Raw genomic sequence first — 16,453 nt, forward strand, 5'->3', positions numbered from 1 at the left:
AGGCTCCACACGAGGTGCGTGTCACACCGTGGAGTCGCGAGGAGCGGGACGTGCGGAAGAAACGTTCGAAGAGACAGTGGCCGCCCGGCCGGGTGGCTCAGTGGTGAGCGTCGACCTGTGAACCAGGAGGTCAGGGTTCGATTCCCGGTCGGGGCACAGGCCCGGGGTGCAGGCTCGGTCCCCAGTGGGGGGCGTGCAGGAGGCAGCCAGTCAGTGGTTCTCTCTCATCATGGATGTTTCTCTCTCTCTCCCTCTCCCTTCCTCTCTGAAAGCAATAAAAATATATTAAAAATAAGAAAGACAATAGTGGCCTAAAACTTCCAAAATCTGTAAAGACAAATTTATAGATTCAAGACGCTCAGTGGACTCCAAAGAAGATGAACTAAAAAAATAAAAAATAAATCCGTGCCCAGAAATGGACTCCAACTACTGGCCAAAACAGAAAGGACCCCGACAGCAGCGGCCCCTCAGCCCAGGTCCCACACCCAGCGAAAACCCCTCGTAAATTAAGGCGAAACAACGCCGTCTTCGGGCAACAGGCAATTCAGAGACCGTACCCAGACCTTCCCTAAGACAGACGCTCACGGTCCCGCGGACGGCGGGCGTGAGAGCCGCCTCAGGGGGAGGGGGAGCTCAGAGCGCAGCCACGGAAATCACGGGTGCCCGGGTCAACTCCGATTTTTCCTTCTTTCTTCACAGCACGCGGGATGGTCGGACGCGGAGTCAGAATGCCCGCGAGGGCACGGGCTGCAGGCAGGTGCCGTGATGAGGCAGCGACAGGCACAGAGCTGGTGGAGGCGGTCTGGGCCCCGAGCTTCCCGCATCCCACGTGCAGCGGCAAAATATTGATTCTCGAGAGGCTGTGCCAGCCCGGTGTCTGCGCTGCGACCTCGGCAATCGCTGAACAATATTCTATACGGAGGCAGTGGAGGCCGACCAGGCAAGCGAGACGCGGGCAGCGTTACGAAGAAGTGAGAGGGAACGAGGCAGACGCACAGGGAGAGTAACAGCGACAGGCCCGGCCCCGACCCACCTCCCACGTCAGCGGTCTAAGCCGCCGATTAAAAGGCAGAAATTCTTACACAGGATTCAGGAAAGTCCAGTGACATGCTGCCCACACAAATCCACTTTAAATGTCCTTATTCAGGCGGCTCAAAGGGAAAGGATGGAGGAGGTGTACCATGGAAACAGTCAGCAAAGGATAGCCGAGGGGGCCCTGGCCAGTCTGGCTCAGTGGATAGAGCATCGGCCTGCGGACTGAAGGGTCCCGGGTTCGATTCCAGTCAGGGGCACAGGCCTGGTTTGCGGGCTTGATCCCCAGTGGGGGGTGTGCAGGAGGCAGCCGATCAATGGTTCTCTCTCATCATTGATGTTTCTCTCTCTCTCTCTCTCCCTTCCTCTCTGAAATCAATAAAAATATTTTTAGAAATATAAATAATAAACAAATATTTAAAGATAAAAATAACACCAATTCTACATAATCTCTAACAAAACAGAAGAGCTAACCCTTTCCAACCCAGTTTTTTTTTTTTAATATATTTTATTGATTTTTTACAGAGAGGAAGGGAGAGAGATAGAGAGTTAGAAACATCGATAAGAGAGAAACATCGATCAGCTGCCTCCTGCACATCCCCCACTGTGGACGTGCCCGCAACCCAGGTACATGCCCTTGACCGGAATCGAACCTGGGACCTTTCAGTCCGCAAGCCGATGCTCTATCCACTGAGCCAAACCGGTTTCGGCTCAACCCAGTTTTTAAAAAAATATATTTTTATTGATTTCAGAGAGGAAAGGAAAGGGAGAGAGAGAAACACCAATGAGGAGAAAGACACTATTGTCTTCCTCCTGCACCCGCCCCCACGGGGGATCGAGCCGGCACCCCAGGCACGTCCCTGACCCAGAATCGAGCTTCCTCCTGGTTGGTGGTCGATGCCCAACCACTGAGCCACACGGGCCGGGCTCCACGTCAGCCTTTGAGGCCAGCATCACCCGAATCCCGCCAGCAGGCAGAGCAGGCCTCTCCTGGCCGTCTGTGCGAAATCTTCCGCGGAATATTAGCCACCGGAGCCCAGCCTCATGCGGAGGATGGAAACATCCTGACCAGCGGGCCCTCTGGGTAAGGCCTGGGCTGGCAGGGAGGGCGGCTGCAGAGGGCCCACGGCCTGTCAGGGCCGCCACCGAGGGCCAAGGCCCCAGGTGTCTAGAGCCCAGGCCCCGGGCAGGTGGACTTAGCTCGCAGCCCCAGCTGGATGCCTGCAGGCCTGGGAGCACCAAGCCCCCCTTCCCCCGGCTCTCTGCCCTCTGGGGGCCCCTGCTGAGCCCCAGCCTGTCCTGTGGTTTTAGCGAAGGCCCTGGTGCGCGAAGGGGCTACATTTTCCCGACCCGCCGCCTGCAGCAGGGCCCGGGGTGGGGGGCAGCTACTGCTGACGCCGTGCCCATGCCCCACTCCCCCCCACCCACCCAGGGCAGCCCTCACTCAGGCCACGTGTGTCCTGGTCTAAGCCACGGGACAGCTGTACTCACCAAAGGTCACTCCTCCCAGGGCAGCAGGAGGGCCTCCTGCGGGCAAGCGGCAGCCCACGGAGAGGGGAGGACCGGCGGGGGTGGGCAGGGAGCTCCGCAGACCACAGCTTCTGGCTTGGGCTTCATTCTCTGTGCTGGGGAGACTCTGGAGGGGCATGAGGTGAGGCCTGGGTGCACGCCCTGAGCATCGCAACACAGGGACCCCCTCACTTCAGAGAAAGCTGGAAAGCAGTAGAGGGTGGTGGGAACCTGACCCCTTGGGCCCCGCGGGACGTGCAGACACCCCCCCCCCCAGCCACACAGCAGCCCCCTGCGGGGGACCCCACACTCCCTGGCTTCCGGCAACTGGGCTGTCTGGGGCGGGGACAGGCGGCAGGCGGGGGCAGGGTCCCAGGCCTGAGCGCCAGGCCTCACAGCACCTGTCCTCAGATTAGATTTCTCCTTTCTCATTACCACCGTAATAGGTCCTTCAGACCTCATTCCAGCCCGAGATATTATCTGACCCGTATAATTAATTAATTATAGCCCAAATATTATAGATTATTAAAAATAGCATAACTAATAGTGTAATATCTCAAGCTGTCGACTTTAATAGTCAACATTGTCTTGGCGGCGCTTATCAGCCCCGGACACCCGGCGAGAATATTGATTCCGGGTAATTTTAGCCGTCATCTGCCACCGGACGGCCTGTCAGGGCCTCGCCCACGCCGGGCTCATTTGAAATCGTTAAACCTCCGAGCCAGGCTCACGGTGGATCTTAATGTTTCCTTTTCTCTCCCTTCAAGATGGTGCAGCAACCGAGAGGCGAACAGACAGAGGAGGGGAAGGGAGAGGTGCTCTGGGGCCAGGGGCCAGCGCTGATTCCTCTCCTCTCGCCCTGGGGGCCCAGCACTGCCCCCCCCCCGCCCCCCGCCTCCTCTCCCAGGAATTTCCCCGCAGAGCTGTGGGGGGAGGGGGAGGGAAGGGGCTGAAGGACAGGGCCCAGGGGCTTAGCATCTCACACAGGCTGCACCCCTGGGGCCCCCGAAACCGCGCCCTACCCCCCCGCAGTCCCACGGCACACAGCTGCAGAGACGAGTCAGCCCCAGGCTTGGCACACAGCCCCCCCACAAGTCCACCCAGACACACTCACACACCCAGGGCACATGCTGCCCACACACCCCTGCAGTTACACACAGATGGACAGAGAGCGTGGACATCGAGACCCACACACTCACACACACAGTGGACACCCAGACACACACAGCGGGATGCACAATGCCACACACCATGCACAGTCACACACAGACACGCGTGGACACAGACACACACACAGGAGCCGTGCTGACACACACAGGGGCCCGCACGCCTTCCTGTGCTCGGGGAGGACACACACCTCCACCCTGCGCTCGCTGAGGCTCCCCCGGGCAGCTGGTCCCAGGGACTCCGACACGACGCGTGGGGGTCACAGAGAAGGAACCTGCAGGAGGGAGCCTTGGGAAGGGGGGGCTGCAGTTCCCGCCTGAGAAGAGGGAACATAAGCCGTGAGCCCCTCCCTGCCCAGCGGCCGCCTCCCAGCCTCCATCGCACACCCGTGGGAGCCGCTCAGCCCAAGCTCGCGCCCACCCCCGCCGCGCGCACACGCCCCCCCAGCGGCGGCCACACCAGAACCGCTCCCGAGGCGCCCCTGGAGCGCTGCTGAGCCTCCTAATTATGATTCATGCGAGTGATAATAATAATTTAATAATCAGGGCGCCGCGCGAGAGGCATTAACCTCAATTAAGCTCATTACGCGGCGTGACCCCCCCACACGTGCCCTCCGGACCCCCAGCGGCCCTGCAGGCGCTCATGAGAGCGCAGGCGCTGCTGGGCGGGACTTCGTTATTGAGCACCACTGTGTACTTGTCGGGGGTCCCCCGGAGCCCATACTCCCCACCTCCTACTCCCGCCTCCTCCCTGAGCCCACCAGCTCCCTCTCCGTCCCGTCTCTCACCTCCCAAAGCGCCCTCAGCCCCCGATCCCTCCCTCAACCTCCCCCTTCCTTCCCGGGCACCCTTGCCTGCCTTGCTCACTCCTGCCCCTCATCCCCCACTTCCACTCCGCACCTCTCAGGGGTGAGCCATGAGAGCAGCTGTATGCATGGCCCGTGGAGGAGTGGGCGCTCCTGGGATGGGGGTGCGAGGGGACACAGGGTCCCTGAGGCTGGGCGACGGTACCGGATGCCCAGGAAACAAGCCTGGGCGCCATGCGGGGTGGGGAGCAGCCGGGTCCTCAGAGCTCCCCGCACACCGGCTGGGTGACCTTGAGCTCACCCTCCAGCCTCAGTCTACTCGTTTGCAAGGGGGTGACTTCCACCGGCGCTGCCCGAGGCCGTGGGAGGGCGCTGGCCGGCCCTGCGCAGCCCCGAGGGAGGTGGAGGGAGCCAGGCGCCCCCTTGGCCCCGCTCCAGTTGTCCCAGCTGCTGTTGGTTGTTTTATGTTTAAGTTTAATCTATTTTTATTGATTTCAGAGAGGAAGGGAGCGGGAGAGAGATATCAATGATGAGAGAGCAGGATGGCTCTGCTGCCTCCCGCGCCCCCCACACTGGGGACCCAGCCGGCAACCCGGGCCTGTGCCCGGACCGGACCGGGATGGAGCCGTGACCGCCCGGTTCCTAGGTCGATGCTCAGCCCTGAGCCACGCGCCAGGCCCACCTTTAAGTGCAAAGGGTGCGACCCGCCTTGGCACCTGCCCTGGCGTCTGACCGGCCCTTTCCGCCCGCGGCCCAGCAGTGCGCGCTTCCCAGCTCCGTCAAACAATTCAAACGCCGGCGAGAAAACCTGTGACAGTCCGTCCTGGGGGCTGCGGGGGGCGGGCTCCGACCCGGGGTGTGGCTGGTCCTGTGCCCGCCCCCTCTTCCTCCTCGGGCGGCCCAGCGTGTGGGGGAGATCAGGGCCGGGCGCAGACGTCGGAGGGGCGCGTGGAGAGCGCGAGGGCGGAGGCGCCGGGGCCGTGCCGCTGTCCCTGGTCCTGAGCACTCGCCGGGCGAGGCCGCCTGGGCGGGGCCCACGGGTTCGCAGGGCTCTGGGGACGGCAGCCGGCAGCCCGCAGTCCCTCTCTCCTCTCGTGTTCTGAGTGAGGGACACCCTTTCTCAAGGAATCGGGGGGCCCCAGGGGAGGTGCGTCGCAGAGAAGATGAATGAAGAAGCCAATACGCGGAAAAGGTCATTTTCCGAAAAGCTCATCGCGGAGCGAGGAGGGTGGGGAGGCGAGAGGAGGGCGCACGGGAGGCTCCGGCCCATTCTCCATCTCCCCCGCCTCGCCCCAGGCGCACAGGCCGCGGGCCCCAGGCAGGACCCAGGAGTCCATGACCCCAGGCGGCCTGGGGTGGAGTGTGGCCTGCGAGACACAAACATTATACAAAGTGGGGGTTACTCATCCCTGTCCCCTGAAGATTCCTGAACACTGCTGCCCTGCCAGCTCTCCAGGTGCAAGAGAAGGGGGGCCCCCACCCCACCACTGTGTACAATGAAGGCTCTGACCTGGTCATCGTTTGACCCCCAAGGGAGAGTGCAGGGACCTCAGAGGTCACATGGAATGCAAACCCCACCACTGACAGATGAAAATTGAGATGGGGGTTCAGAAACACATGGCGAGTCCGTGGCTAGGGTGGTGGGGCTCCCTTCCTGCTCTTGTCTCCCCAAACTTCCCAGAGCCCCAGTGCTGGGCGAGGATCCAGGCCAAAAACACTGCTTCCTCTTCTGGAATCCCAGCCCTCACCCACCCCTTTTCCAGGTCACTTCTGAGACCTTTTGCGTCTCCCCCCCCCTCAGTTTCTGTCCCTGCCCCATGTTGGTTCCTGCCTGGACACCCCTCTCCCAGCCCGCCAACGACCCCATCTGGCTTTGCCTGATGTGCAGCGGGTGGGGGCGCAGCAATGAAGGGGTGTGATCTGCCCACTGGGCAGGCGGCATCGCATCTCAAGCACTGATTTCACCTGTCAGTGCCCACCTGGGGCCCCGCCAGGGAAGCTGGTGGCTCGGCGATAACCTGATATGGCAGATGGGCCAAGATTGCACAAATGAGGGTCTAATTGACAATCAATTGTGATTAGGAGTGAAAGGACGTCTTTATCGCCCCGGACGTTTCCATTGAAGTTGGGGGGAGGGCAGGGTGTTTCAGGGTATCTGGGAGAGCAGGGGGCCGTACATCTCCCTTGGGCTGTTCCTTAGGGATGGGGGGGGAGGATGCCGTGATCGCCCTGGGCCTTGTCCACACACAGCGTCCCCCTCCCCACAGGAAAGTGACCCAAGGCCCCTGTGTAGCTCTGAGGCCCCCTCACACTACCCTGCCCTCCCGCCACCCCCCCCCCCCCCCGCAGATTGTGCCTGCTGCAGGGCAGAGGGGAAGGGGGAGGGGAAGGGAGGGAGGACCACAGAGGGGTGTCTCAGCACCTCCAAACTAGGAGGTCACCACGCCTCTTCCAAGTGGCCTGAGCCCTGAGGCCGTGGCCGCCTCTCCTGGGGCAGAGGGAGCGCGCGTGCCCGCGGAGCGTGTGCTGGCTGTACATTCGGATTTCTTGTTTCATTGTGTTCACTGCAGATCATGCTTCCTCTGTGCGTTCTGAACACCAGGCCTCCGTGATGCTCGCACACACGCTGCCTCTGGTGTCCGAGCTGAATGAAGGTTGCACCGAGAGCTGATGTCCCTGCCTCACCTGCCAGCACCTAGCGTGTGTCACGGAGTGAGGGCAGCCGAGCCGGCCTGCCGCGCGGGGCTGTGTCCGCCCTGTGCGCTCGCGCCCGCGGCTACCTGGCTGCCCACAGGATGGACGGACGCCTGGTGGCTGGAGTTTGAGGGGCGCCTGAGGGATTGTGCTGCCGAGCCGGGTCAGAGGTCCGCACTGGGGCCTGCTCCCGGGCGCCCAGCGGCTGTGCCTCGGCGGGAGCAGAGTGGCACCTCAGGGACCCGCAGGCGCCCCAGGCCAGCGGGAGCTGCGGGGCGGAGCGGGCCGTGGTGTCTGTGGGTCAGGCCCCCCGGTGGCGTGCCTGGGTGATCATGAATGAATGTGCGCTGGTGTGTGGCGTGCGCTGGCGAAGGAGAGTGAATGTGTGTGAGTGTGTGTGAGTGTGAGTGTGTGTGAGTGAGTGTGAGTGTGTGGGGTGGACACAGCTCTATCCCAGAGCCCCTGCAGGAAGGTGGGCGGAAGGAGATAATTACCTCCCTGAGATGAGAGATTAGCACCCTCCTTCCCCCAGAGGTGATTTATAATTTAAAGATAAAGAATAATCAAGTCCTGGCGACGAAGGACACAGTGTTGTGGGTCTGATTAGAATCTCGGATGGACCGGCACGCGGGGGAGGGGCGGGGCTGGGGGAGGTGAGGCCCGGCCTCGGGGTCCCTGAGGCTCAGCCTGTCGGAGCTTGGCCCGAATTACAGCTGATCGGTCCCCCATTATTTCTCCCAACTTTTAATTTCTGCTTCCAAAGGATCATTGCCCGCGGTAATTGCAAAGGACCCGTCCTTGCGCGCGGAGCAGGCTCCGGGGACCGCGGTGTGAGGCGGCGCGCACCCCGCCCGGGCACAGGCGCACTCACACCGTCACACACAGCCGCGCACGCTCCCGGCGCTGCTGCGCGACTCCCCCTGGGCCAGGCCGGCCGGGGTGCCCCTGGGCCGGAGCCGGGGTGGCGGGAGCCGCGGAGGAGCTGGTGCTCCGAGGGCGGGGCGCAGGGCCTGCGGGGAACACAAATAACGCCCCGGGCCGAGGGCCCTGCTCCCAGCGCGGGGCGGGCTTGCGTGAGGCCCCGCTTACAGGTTTCTGTGCGGATCCTGCTGCGGCTGCGACTCCCGGGCCGTTGGGGGCGGGGCGGAGACCGGAGGACGGGCCAGCCCCCCTCATTGTCGATTCCGCTTCTGAAGAGCCCCCCGCCCCCGCCCCCCTCCGTGGAGTCACCAGGCGGGGCGCTAATTTGACGGCGGGAAAGGGGCGGGTCTCTGAGGGGCAGAGACCCCGCCGAGGAGACCCCAGGCCGGAGCGGAGCCGAGCGGAGCGACGGGAGAGGCGGGGCGGCTCCGGGGGACCCGGCGGAGGCGGCTGAAGGCGCGGCCCAGACCCGAGAGGCCCGCGAGGCCCACTCCCCGCGCCGGCGCCTCGGAGCCCGCAGAACGCAAGGGCCCGCGCCCGGACCCGGAACAGAGGCCGCGCCCCGCGCGGGACGTCCCCGCCGCCTCCAAGCTCCCGCCGACCGACCCCGCGATTATTTAAAAGCCGCGGTCTCCTCCCGCTCAGCCCGGGAGGCGGGCGCCGCTGACCGCGGACGGCACTGCAGCTCCGGGCTGCGCGTCTGTCAGTCGGGCCGGGGCTGCTGCGGCCGTGCGTCCCGCGCGAGGCCCGCCTCCCCTGCCCCGGACCGTTCGCAGCCAATTAGGCGCGCGCGCTAACGAGGGCGGTGGCGCCCCGCGGCCGCCGGCGGGCGCACGTGTGTGCGGCGTGTGGGCGCGTGGGCGCCGCCGGTGGGGCCGCCATAAATGTGCGGGCCGGGCGCGGCGGGCGCCTGAGGCGGCGGCGGCGGCGACAGAACCGCAGCACCGGCCGAGCGCGGAGCGCCGCGCGGGAGCGAGCTGAGCCGCTGCCGCCCGCACCGGGCCGTGCGGGGGCGCACGGGCCGCCGGAGATGGGAGCCCAGTAGCCGGCGAGTCCCGAGCGGCCGGATTGGCGGGAGGCCGGCATGAGCGCGAGCGGCCCGGCGGCTCCCGGGGACAGCCCCGCGCTGCCGCCGCCGCCTCCCGGACCCGGCCTGGGGCCCGCACCGCTCGCGCCCGCCGCCGCCGCCGCCCGGGACGCCATGGACGGGCGAGCCGAGCCGCCCGCCTTCTCTCGGTCCGGAGCCCCTGCGCTGGCGGCCAGCGACACGGTGCCCGCGGCGCCCGAGGGAGCCGGGGCCGCCCGCGCCGCCCCGCCGCCGCGCCCCACCTCCTTCTCGGTGCTGGACATCCTGGACCCCAACAAGTTCAACAGCAGAAGACGCCGCTGCGTCCTGCTGGGCCCCGTGCCGCCTGCCGCGTGCGCCTCGGCCCCGTGCGCCCTCGTCCCCGCCGCCCCGGGGCGCCCACCGCGCGCAGAGGAGCTGGGGCACCGCGCCCTCGCCGCCGCCGGAGGAGCGGGAGCCGCCGCCGCAGCGGAGCCGCCTCGTGAGTAGAAGCCGCGGGTTTGGGTCGGGGGCGCGGGGCGGGGACCGGCCGTGCTGCGTTAGAGCTCCGAGACGCCCTCGGCGAGCCCAGCGGCCCGGGCCCAGGCGCGGCGGGAAGTTCGCAGCGCGCGGGGCCCGCACCCGCCCGCCCTCAGCCTCCGTCCGACCCGGACTCCGGGGCCCGCGCCGAACGGCGCCTCCGGGTGGCTCTGCCAGGCCGGGGCCAGCTGCGGGCTGCAGGGCGGCCGGGTTCTGCCCCGCGTGTCGCCAGCACCGGAGGGAGTTGGAGGCGAGGACGCGCGCTGGCCGGTGACCTCCCCGCCCGGGCCGCGGCCGCCTGAGGCCTCCTTCCCTCCCCCCACTTTTTTTTTTTGACAAATCAGACTAATTGTGACAAAACGCTGGTTATCTCTGGAAAAACAATTAAATCCCTTCGATTACAGTTAAGGGGAAATGTGCTTAGCGGCGGAAAGCGGCCGGTAATGGGGCGGCCCGCACCGGCCGGTCGATATCCCATTACGGCGGCGCGCATATCTCTTTCAAGCACCTTGCAAACTCCCCCCTGAACATCTAAATTATAGGGTCAAAATTCGGATAATTACTCGATTAAAACCTATTACACTTATTAGGGCCGCGATCGACCAAGGCTGCATTCGACCGGCTCCTGATTGCTTTGGGTGACTCCTCCGCCCAACTTCCTGGCCTGGCTCTCAAGATGGGGAGCACTGGGAGGGGGCGCAGGACGGGGTCCTGAGGCAGGTGGCCAGGCACCTGCGCTGGCCCCTCCCGGTGGGGCTGAGCTGGGAGGACCCTTCCCGCTTTCAGCCTGGCCGGCGGGGTTTCTGGGTGCCCACCCCGGGGAGGCCCAGACTCCAGCCGGTCAGCCCCTTCCTTCTGGGCCCACCCTGCGCGGGGCAGAAGCTGGGTGGAAGGTGCTCAGGGTCCCAGCCGCTGCTGAGGGGCGTGGGCCCGGCTTCGGCTTTGCAGGCTCCCAAGCCCTGGCGGTTGCCCTCGAGGATCTGCTACTGAATTTGTGGTTTACTCCCTGGTCTCGGTACCAGCCAGGACCTCGGTGCCCAGCAGTGGCACCCGCCAGGCTTCCCTCTTGTGGGGCGGGAGCCACATAGACCCGCCCCAGGGCAGACACTTTCTTCCTAGTTTCCGGGACCGCGCGGCCTCGATTGGAGGACCCGGCTGGGTTTAAGGTGCCGCCAGGCCCAGATTTCAGCAGAGGAGCGAGGGTGGCTGGTTCCGGGCGGAGGCCAGAGGCAGAGACAGCCCGGGCAGCCGTGCTGGTCCCAGAAGCCCCTCCTGGGGCGGCCCAGCCTCCAGTCCGCACCCGCCCGCGCCTCCTCAAGGCGGGGACTCGGGCGTAATACTCCCCGAAATAAACGAAACGGCCCTTAACCAGTCTGTGCTCCACACAGATGAGTTTAATGAAGTTTGTATCTGCCTGCGGGTCGATCGAGTTTTCGCTACGCCGGAAGCTCCGAGGGTCCTGCTCAGGCCCAGGCGCGTGGCTGGGGCGCGGGAGGAGCGCAGGGAAGGAGGGCGAAGGCGAAGGGAAAGGCAGCGAATAAAGGAAGAAGCAACGAAACGGGGGAAGGGGTCGTCGTTGTGGGGCAGCGGGAGTGGCGGCGGGAGTGGGGGCCCGCGGGGAAGCAGGCGCGAGTCTCACTGTGCGTCCCCCCGCCCCCCGCAGACGCCGGCGACCCCTACCAGGCGGACGAGGCCGAGCCCAACGACTACAGCAGCGGCGGCGGCCGCAGCCCGAGCGCGGACAGCGGGGACGAGGCGCCCGACGAGGACGGGGACGGGGACAGGGCGCCCGAAGCGGGGGCGGCGCCCGGAGCCGAGGAGGCCCGAGGAGGCGGCGGCAGCCTCGCGGCCCGCGGGTCGGGCTGCCCGGGCACAGCCGAGGCCGAGACGGCGCCCGGCACCGTGGACGAGGCGGCGGCGCCCGGCCCCCGCGGGAACTCGCCCGGAGGTCCAGGGGCGGCGGCGCCGGGGGGCGCAGGGACAGCCCCGCAGGGCGCGGCGGGGGCCGCCAAGCCCAAGCGCAAGCGCACGGGCTCCGACTCCAAGTCGGGGAAGCCGCGGCGCGCGCGCACCGCCTTCACCTACGAGCAGCTCGTGGCGCTGGAGAACAAGTTCAAGGCGACGCGCTACCTGTCGGTGTGCGAGCGCCTCAACCTGGCGCTGTCGCTGAGCCTCACCGAGACGCAGGTGAAGATCTGGTTCCAGAACCGCCGCACCAAGTGGAAGAAGCAGAACCCGGGCGCCGACACGAGCGCCCCGACCGGCGGCGGCGGGGGACCCGGGCCGGGCGCGGGGCCGGGCGCGGGGCTGCCTGGCGGCCTCAGCCCGCTCAGCCCGTCGCCGCCCATGGGCGCGCCGCTCGCCATGCACGGGCCGGCGGGGTACCCGGCGCACGGCCCCGGCGGCCTGGTGTGCGCCGCGCAGCTGCCCTTCCTGTCGAGCCCGGCCGTGCTCTCGCCCTTCGTGCTGGGCTCGCAGACCTACGGCGCGCCCGCCTTCTACGCGCCGCACCTCTGAGCGCCGCGCCGGCGTGGGGCCGGTTCGCCGACGGGACAGCCGCTGCCCCGGAAGAGTTTGAGTTCATGAGGACGCTCGGGCCGGCGGGCCGCGAAGCACTTTGCCGAACTTGGTTCAATCAATAAAGCGCAGAGACTGCGCCGCGTCCCTCCGACTCTCGCGCCGCCCGCGCCCGGTCCCCCTCCCTGCCCTTCGGTGGGAGCTTCGGTGCGACGGGGGCGCCCGCGCGGCGTTCGTTCCATCGGGCGCGGGCCGGCCTCCCACAGCCAAACTCGCCTGGTCCCACCCCGTGCGCTGGGGTTGGGCACAGAGGTTACCCGCGTGCGCGTTGGAGTTCCCGTCCAAGACCCTTCCCTCCGCCCGGACCGGTGGCCCCCGGACGTCCCCTTCCCCTCCCCTGATCCTCCGCAGCCGCGGGGAGCGAGTGGGTGCGCCCAGAGGACGGAACAGGCAGGTCGCAGCCTGTCCCCTGAGCGCCCTCCACCCTGAGCGCCAGGCCGGGGTGGGGCATCTCCTGCTGGGCACGTCCAGCCGCTGCCCGCACGGAAGGAGCTGGGGCTCCGGGAGTGGAGGCACCTGCCGGGAGCCCCTCCCCAGCCCGACTCCATGTCCCCGGGAGGAGCCCAGTGCGTCCGTGTGGCCACCAGCGACCCGAGGGGCCTCTGGGCGACGTCCCCACGCGAGACCCGAAGCTCTAGGCCCGGTGCTCCGGGGTCAGAGACGCTCTTGGCGGTGAGGGTCCCTGAGACAGCACCTGCCGGACTCGGAGGGGATGGTGGGGCCGCAGCCACCAGTCTGGCGGCCTGAGCCTCGCACGCGGAGGGATCCTGCGGCGCTGGGCCCGAGGGTCTAACGGGCACCCGGAGCTGGTCAGCGGCGCCACCGCGGCTGCAGGGCCAGGCTGCGGCCCAGAGCACGATCCCTCTGCAGGGGCGGCCACCCCACCCCGCCCTGACAGGAGTGGGAGAGCGCAGCCTCCCCACCACCAGCTGGCACCCCCACCGCCTGGCCACCGGCCGCCCTTCCCCTCTGCCCCCCACACCACCCCTCTCCTCCCGGCCACTCCCTCCTCTGCTCTCGCTGCGGGGCGGGCGGGTGTGGGGAGGGGCGGGCGGGTGTGGGGAGGGGCGGGGAGGGGGTCTGAGCTCGGCCTGACCCTCCTCGCAGGCTCAGCACCACCCAACCCGTGGCTACAGGAGGGGGCGCAGGACATCTCTGGCCTCGCGTGGAGACCTCCCCAGGGGTAGGCAGCTGACTGAGGAGGCCCAGAGGCTTCAGAAGTTTCCAGAAGGCCCTCGGCCTCATAAATCACCAGCGTCCTTGCACACTTAGCCTGAGGGAGGCTGGCGGCGAGGCCAGGATAGGTGTGCCCCCAGGACCCGGGAGGAGCCCCTGCCTCCCAGTCTCCAGTGCGGAGCTCAGCGGCTTCTCAGACCAGGTGCAGGCGCACGGGGACCCCAGCCCAGCTCTGGGGGCTCAGACCTCAGCTGCCAGCAGGGCCGACCTCTCCCCTGTACCTGCGGCCAACCGAGAAGCGGCAGGGAGAGAAGGTGTTCTGGACACAGCAGCTCACCAGCGCTGGCCTCTCCCGCTCCCCTGCACCCACGCTCCCCGCACCCTCCCGCTCCCCCGCACCCTCCCGCTCCCCCGCACCCTCAGCTCCCCGCACCCTCCCGCTCCCCCGCACCCTCAGCTCTCAGCTCCCCGCACCCTCAGCTCCCCTGTACCCGCACCCGCACCCGCACACTCCCTGCACCCTCATGCTGCTGCTGCTGACCTTCCAAGGTCACCCAGACCCAGCAGCCACCCCGCCTGGAGCAGGGTTCAGGGCGGCTTGGAGGCCATGAAGCCAGGGATGCGATGCCCCTCCCCCTCCCCCCACCATGTGCTCTATCCCCCCCTCCCCCATGGGGCCCTGAGCAGGCCCTGCTGTGGCTTGGGGCCCACAGTCCCTCTAGGGCACACCTGGCATGTGCAGGCCCTTGCAGGGCAGCCTGTGGGCTCTAGCTATGGTTGTGACATGGAGGGCACTGAGGCCGGGAGGTGGTGGGTGTGCTGGGGACACCCTCTCCCTCCTGGGGGAGCCCAGCTGAGACCTGGCTCTGGCCCAGCTCCCCCACTCTCCCCAGTGGGGCGGTGCTGGGTGCTGGCCTCTCTGAAGCTGCCCCGCCCCTTCTGCTCCCACTGGGCCTGGGCCCCCTGCCTGCCCAGCTCCCCGGGGTCCTGTGCCTGACTCAGGGCCCAGCTACCCAGGGCCTGGGCTGGATGCAGAGGCAAGCGGTGGCCTTGCTGTCCCCTTCCCCCTGACCCCCTTCCCCATGGTTCCACTTTGGTGTCAGTGTGTTGGGGGGCTGTCACCACCCAGGACCTGAGTGTCCTGGCCCAGGCAGCATCCTCCGTCCACAATCCCAAAATTGTACCCATGTAGTGTCCACAACAAACCACCAGGTGGAAGGAGCCTTGCAAATAGCAAGGCAGGACCCCTGCCCGCTGCCCTGGCCGCCCAGGCTCCCTCCGCCCGCCCCGCAGCCCCGCCCACAGCCCACTGCCCGCTCTGAGGGTGGTCCCTTGCTGTGTTAGGACTGGCTTTGGCTGCAGGAAGGAAAACATCGACTGGAACAGCCTTGAAAGGAGGTCATCGTCTCTCCTGTGGGGTGACGCTGGTTGGGGTGGCCCTGGACAAGGACACCCTCACAGAGTCCTCGGACCCGGCTCTGCCCAGGTGTCTCCTGCGTGGTCCCTGCTGGGCCCTCATCCTCCGTCAGGTCCCCTCCACTCAGCAGACAGGAAGGGAGAAGGGCCATGGCCTTTCCCGTTAAACAGCCCAGGTAACAGCTGCTCGCAGCTCCCTGGCCAGAGCTCGGTCACATGGCCATTCCTGGCCCGAGGCGGCTGGGGCAGTGTTATTCCCAGACAGAGGGGTGGGCAGGGGCTGCTAGCAGACCTGCCACCCGCACAGCTGGCTTAACCAGTTTTGTCCTGCCCCCTTCCCCGCTGGCATGGAGGGGACTCTGGGCCCTGTCCAGCCATGGCCACACCTCAGTGGGACAGTCACCTGGCCTGCAGCACCCACCCCTCTCCTGCCCCCACGTGCCTCTGTCCTCGTCTCCAAACCTGCCCTCAGCTCCCCTGCTCGGCCCCTCAGAGCCCACAGTCCACTGCCCTCTGCACTGGCTTCTCCTGGCGCCCATCACCCCTCCCTCTCGGGGCTCCTGTGGCTCCTGGGCCCCTCCTGCCCCACCCGCTGTCCCGGGTCTGGAGGCCAGGTTCCCTCGTCCCCATCTGGGACCACAGCCTCGCCCGGGCCCCGCCCACATCACAGGGAACCCTGGCGCCCTGTGCACCCTCGCCCTCCTCACTCCCTGCTGGCCCACCCAAGCCCAGCGCAGCAGGGCTGTCAGGCTGCCCCCACCCCTGCCCACTTCTCGCAGGCCCCTTGCTCCTGGCCAGCGGGCCTGGAGTGTCATGTCCACCACCCCAGGGTGCAGCCAGGGCCCCTAGGTCTCCGTCCTGGGCCACTTGGGGTTCACGTGCCACCAAGAAAAGCCACTCAGCTGGGAGGGGCCTTCCCAGCCCATGGGGACCAGGGAGGCTCCTGGAGGGCAGTGCTCTCGGGGAGGGTGCCGGGTGGGCAGCAGGGAGTGAGGGGCTGGGGGCTGGACAAGCAGGTCGCTCAGGGATGCAGGGAGTGTCCCGAGGGGAGACACAGGCCTGAGGCGCACAGGTCCTGGGGGGCCTCATCCATCCCGGGCCCCACCCCCAAGCATCCTGGGATTGGCAGCTGCTCCAGGACGCTGCCCCTCCCCCCCACAGTCCTGTGCAGTGGCCCCTGTGCCCAGGCGGTGGGGCCGGAGGGAGGAGCTGCTGGGACCTCCGTGCCCTCCCAGCTGTGGAGCCCTCTCCTACAGGTGGGCTCATGCTCCCGCCCCTCTCTGACTCACAGGGACCTGAGCCACACTGACAGGCAGAGGAGGGGTGCTGAGGACAGAGGTGGGGGTGCAGCCTCCTCCCCCTCACCTGGGGCCTGAGGGAAGTGGCCCCCCAGCGCCCAGTCACTGGGCACCCTGGACTCCGTGGTGGAACCTGCACTGGGCCTGCCGGCCGCCAAGGCCAGCCACCCCCGCCCTCCACGGGCCCCTCTGGCCAGAGACACGTGGAAAGACCCACAGGTTTGTCTTTTGACACAGGAGCGGGTGACAGCGCTCCTGACCCAACGCCAGGGA

At 67.0% G+C, this 16,453-nt stretch overlaps 1 protein-coding gene across 1 annotated transcript; it reads left to right on the forward strand.

Annotated features, from left to right (window-relative positions):
* Positions 1-9,212: 9,212 nt before the first annotated feature.
* NKX1-1 (NK1 homeobox 1) lies at positions 9,213-12,230 on the forward strand (the record flags this gene model as incomplete). The annotated part of the gene is made up of 2 exons (XM_081092681.1): positions 9,213-9,675; positions 11,377-12,230. The coding sequence occupies 2 exons, from the start codon at positions 9,213-9,215 to the stop codon at positions 12,228-12,230; spliced, it is 1,317 nt and encodes a 438-aa protein (XP_080948807.1).
* Positions 12,231-16,453: the final 4,223 nt, after the last annotated feature.

Source organism: Myotis nattereri (assembly GCF_964212035.1).
Source record: "Myotis nattereri genome assembly, chromosome: 1".
Lineage (NCBI taxonomy): Eukaryota > Metazoa > Chordata > Mammalia > Chiroptera > Vespertilionidae > Myotis > Myotis nattereri.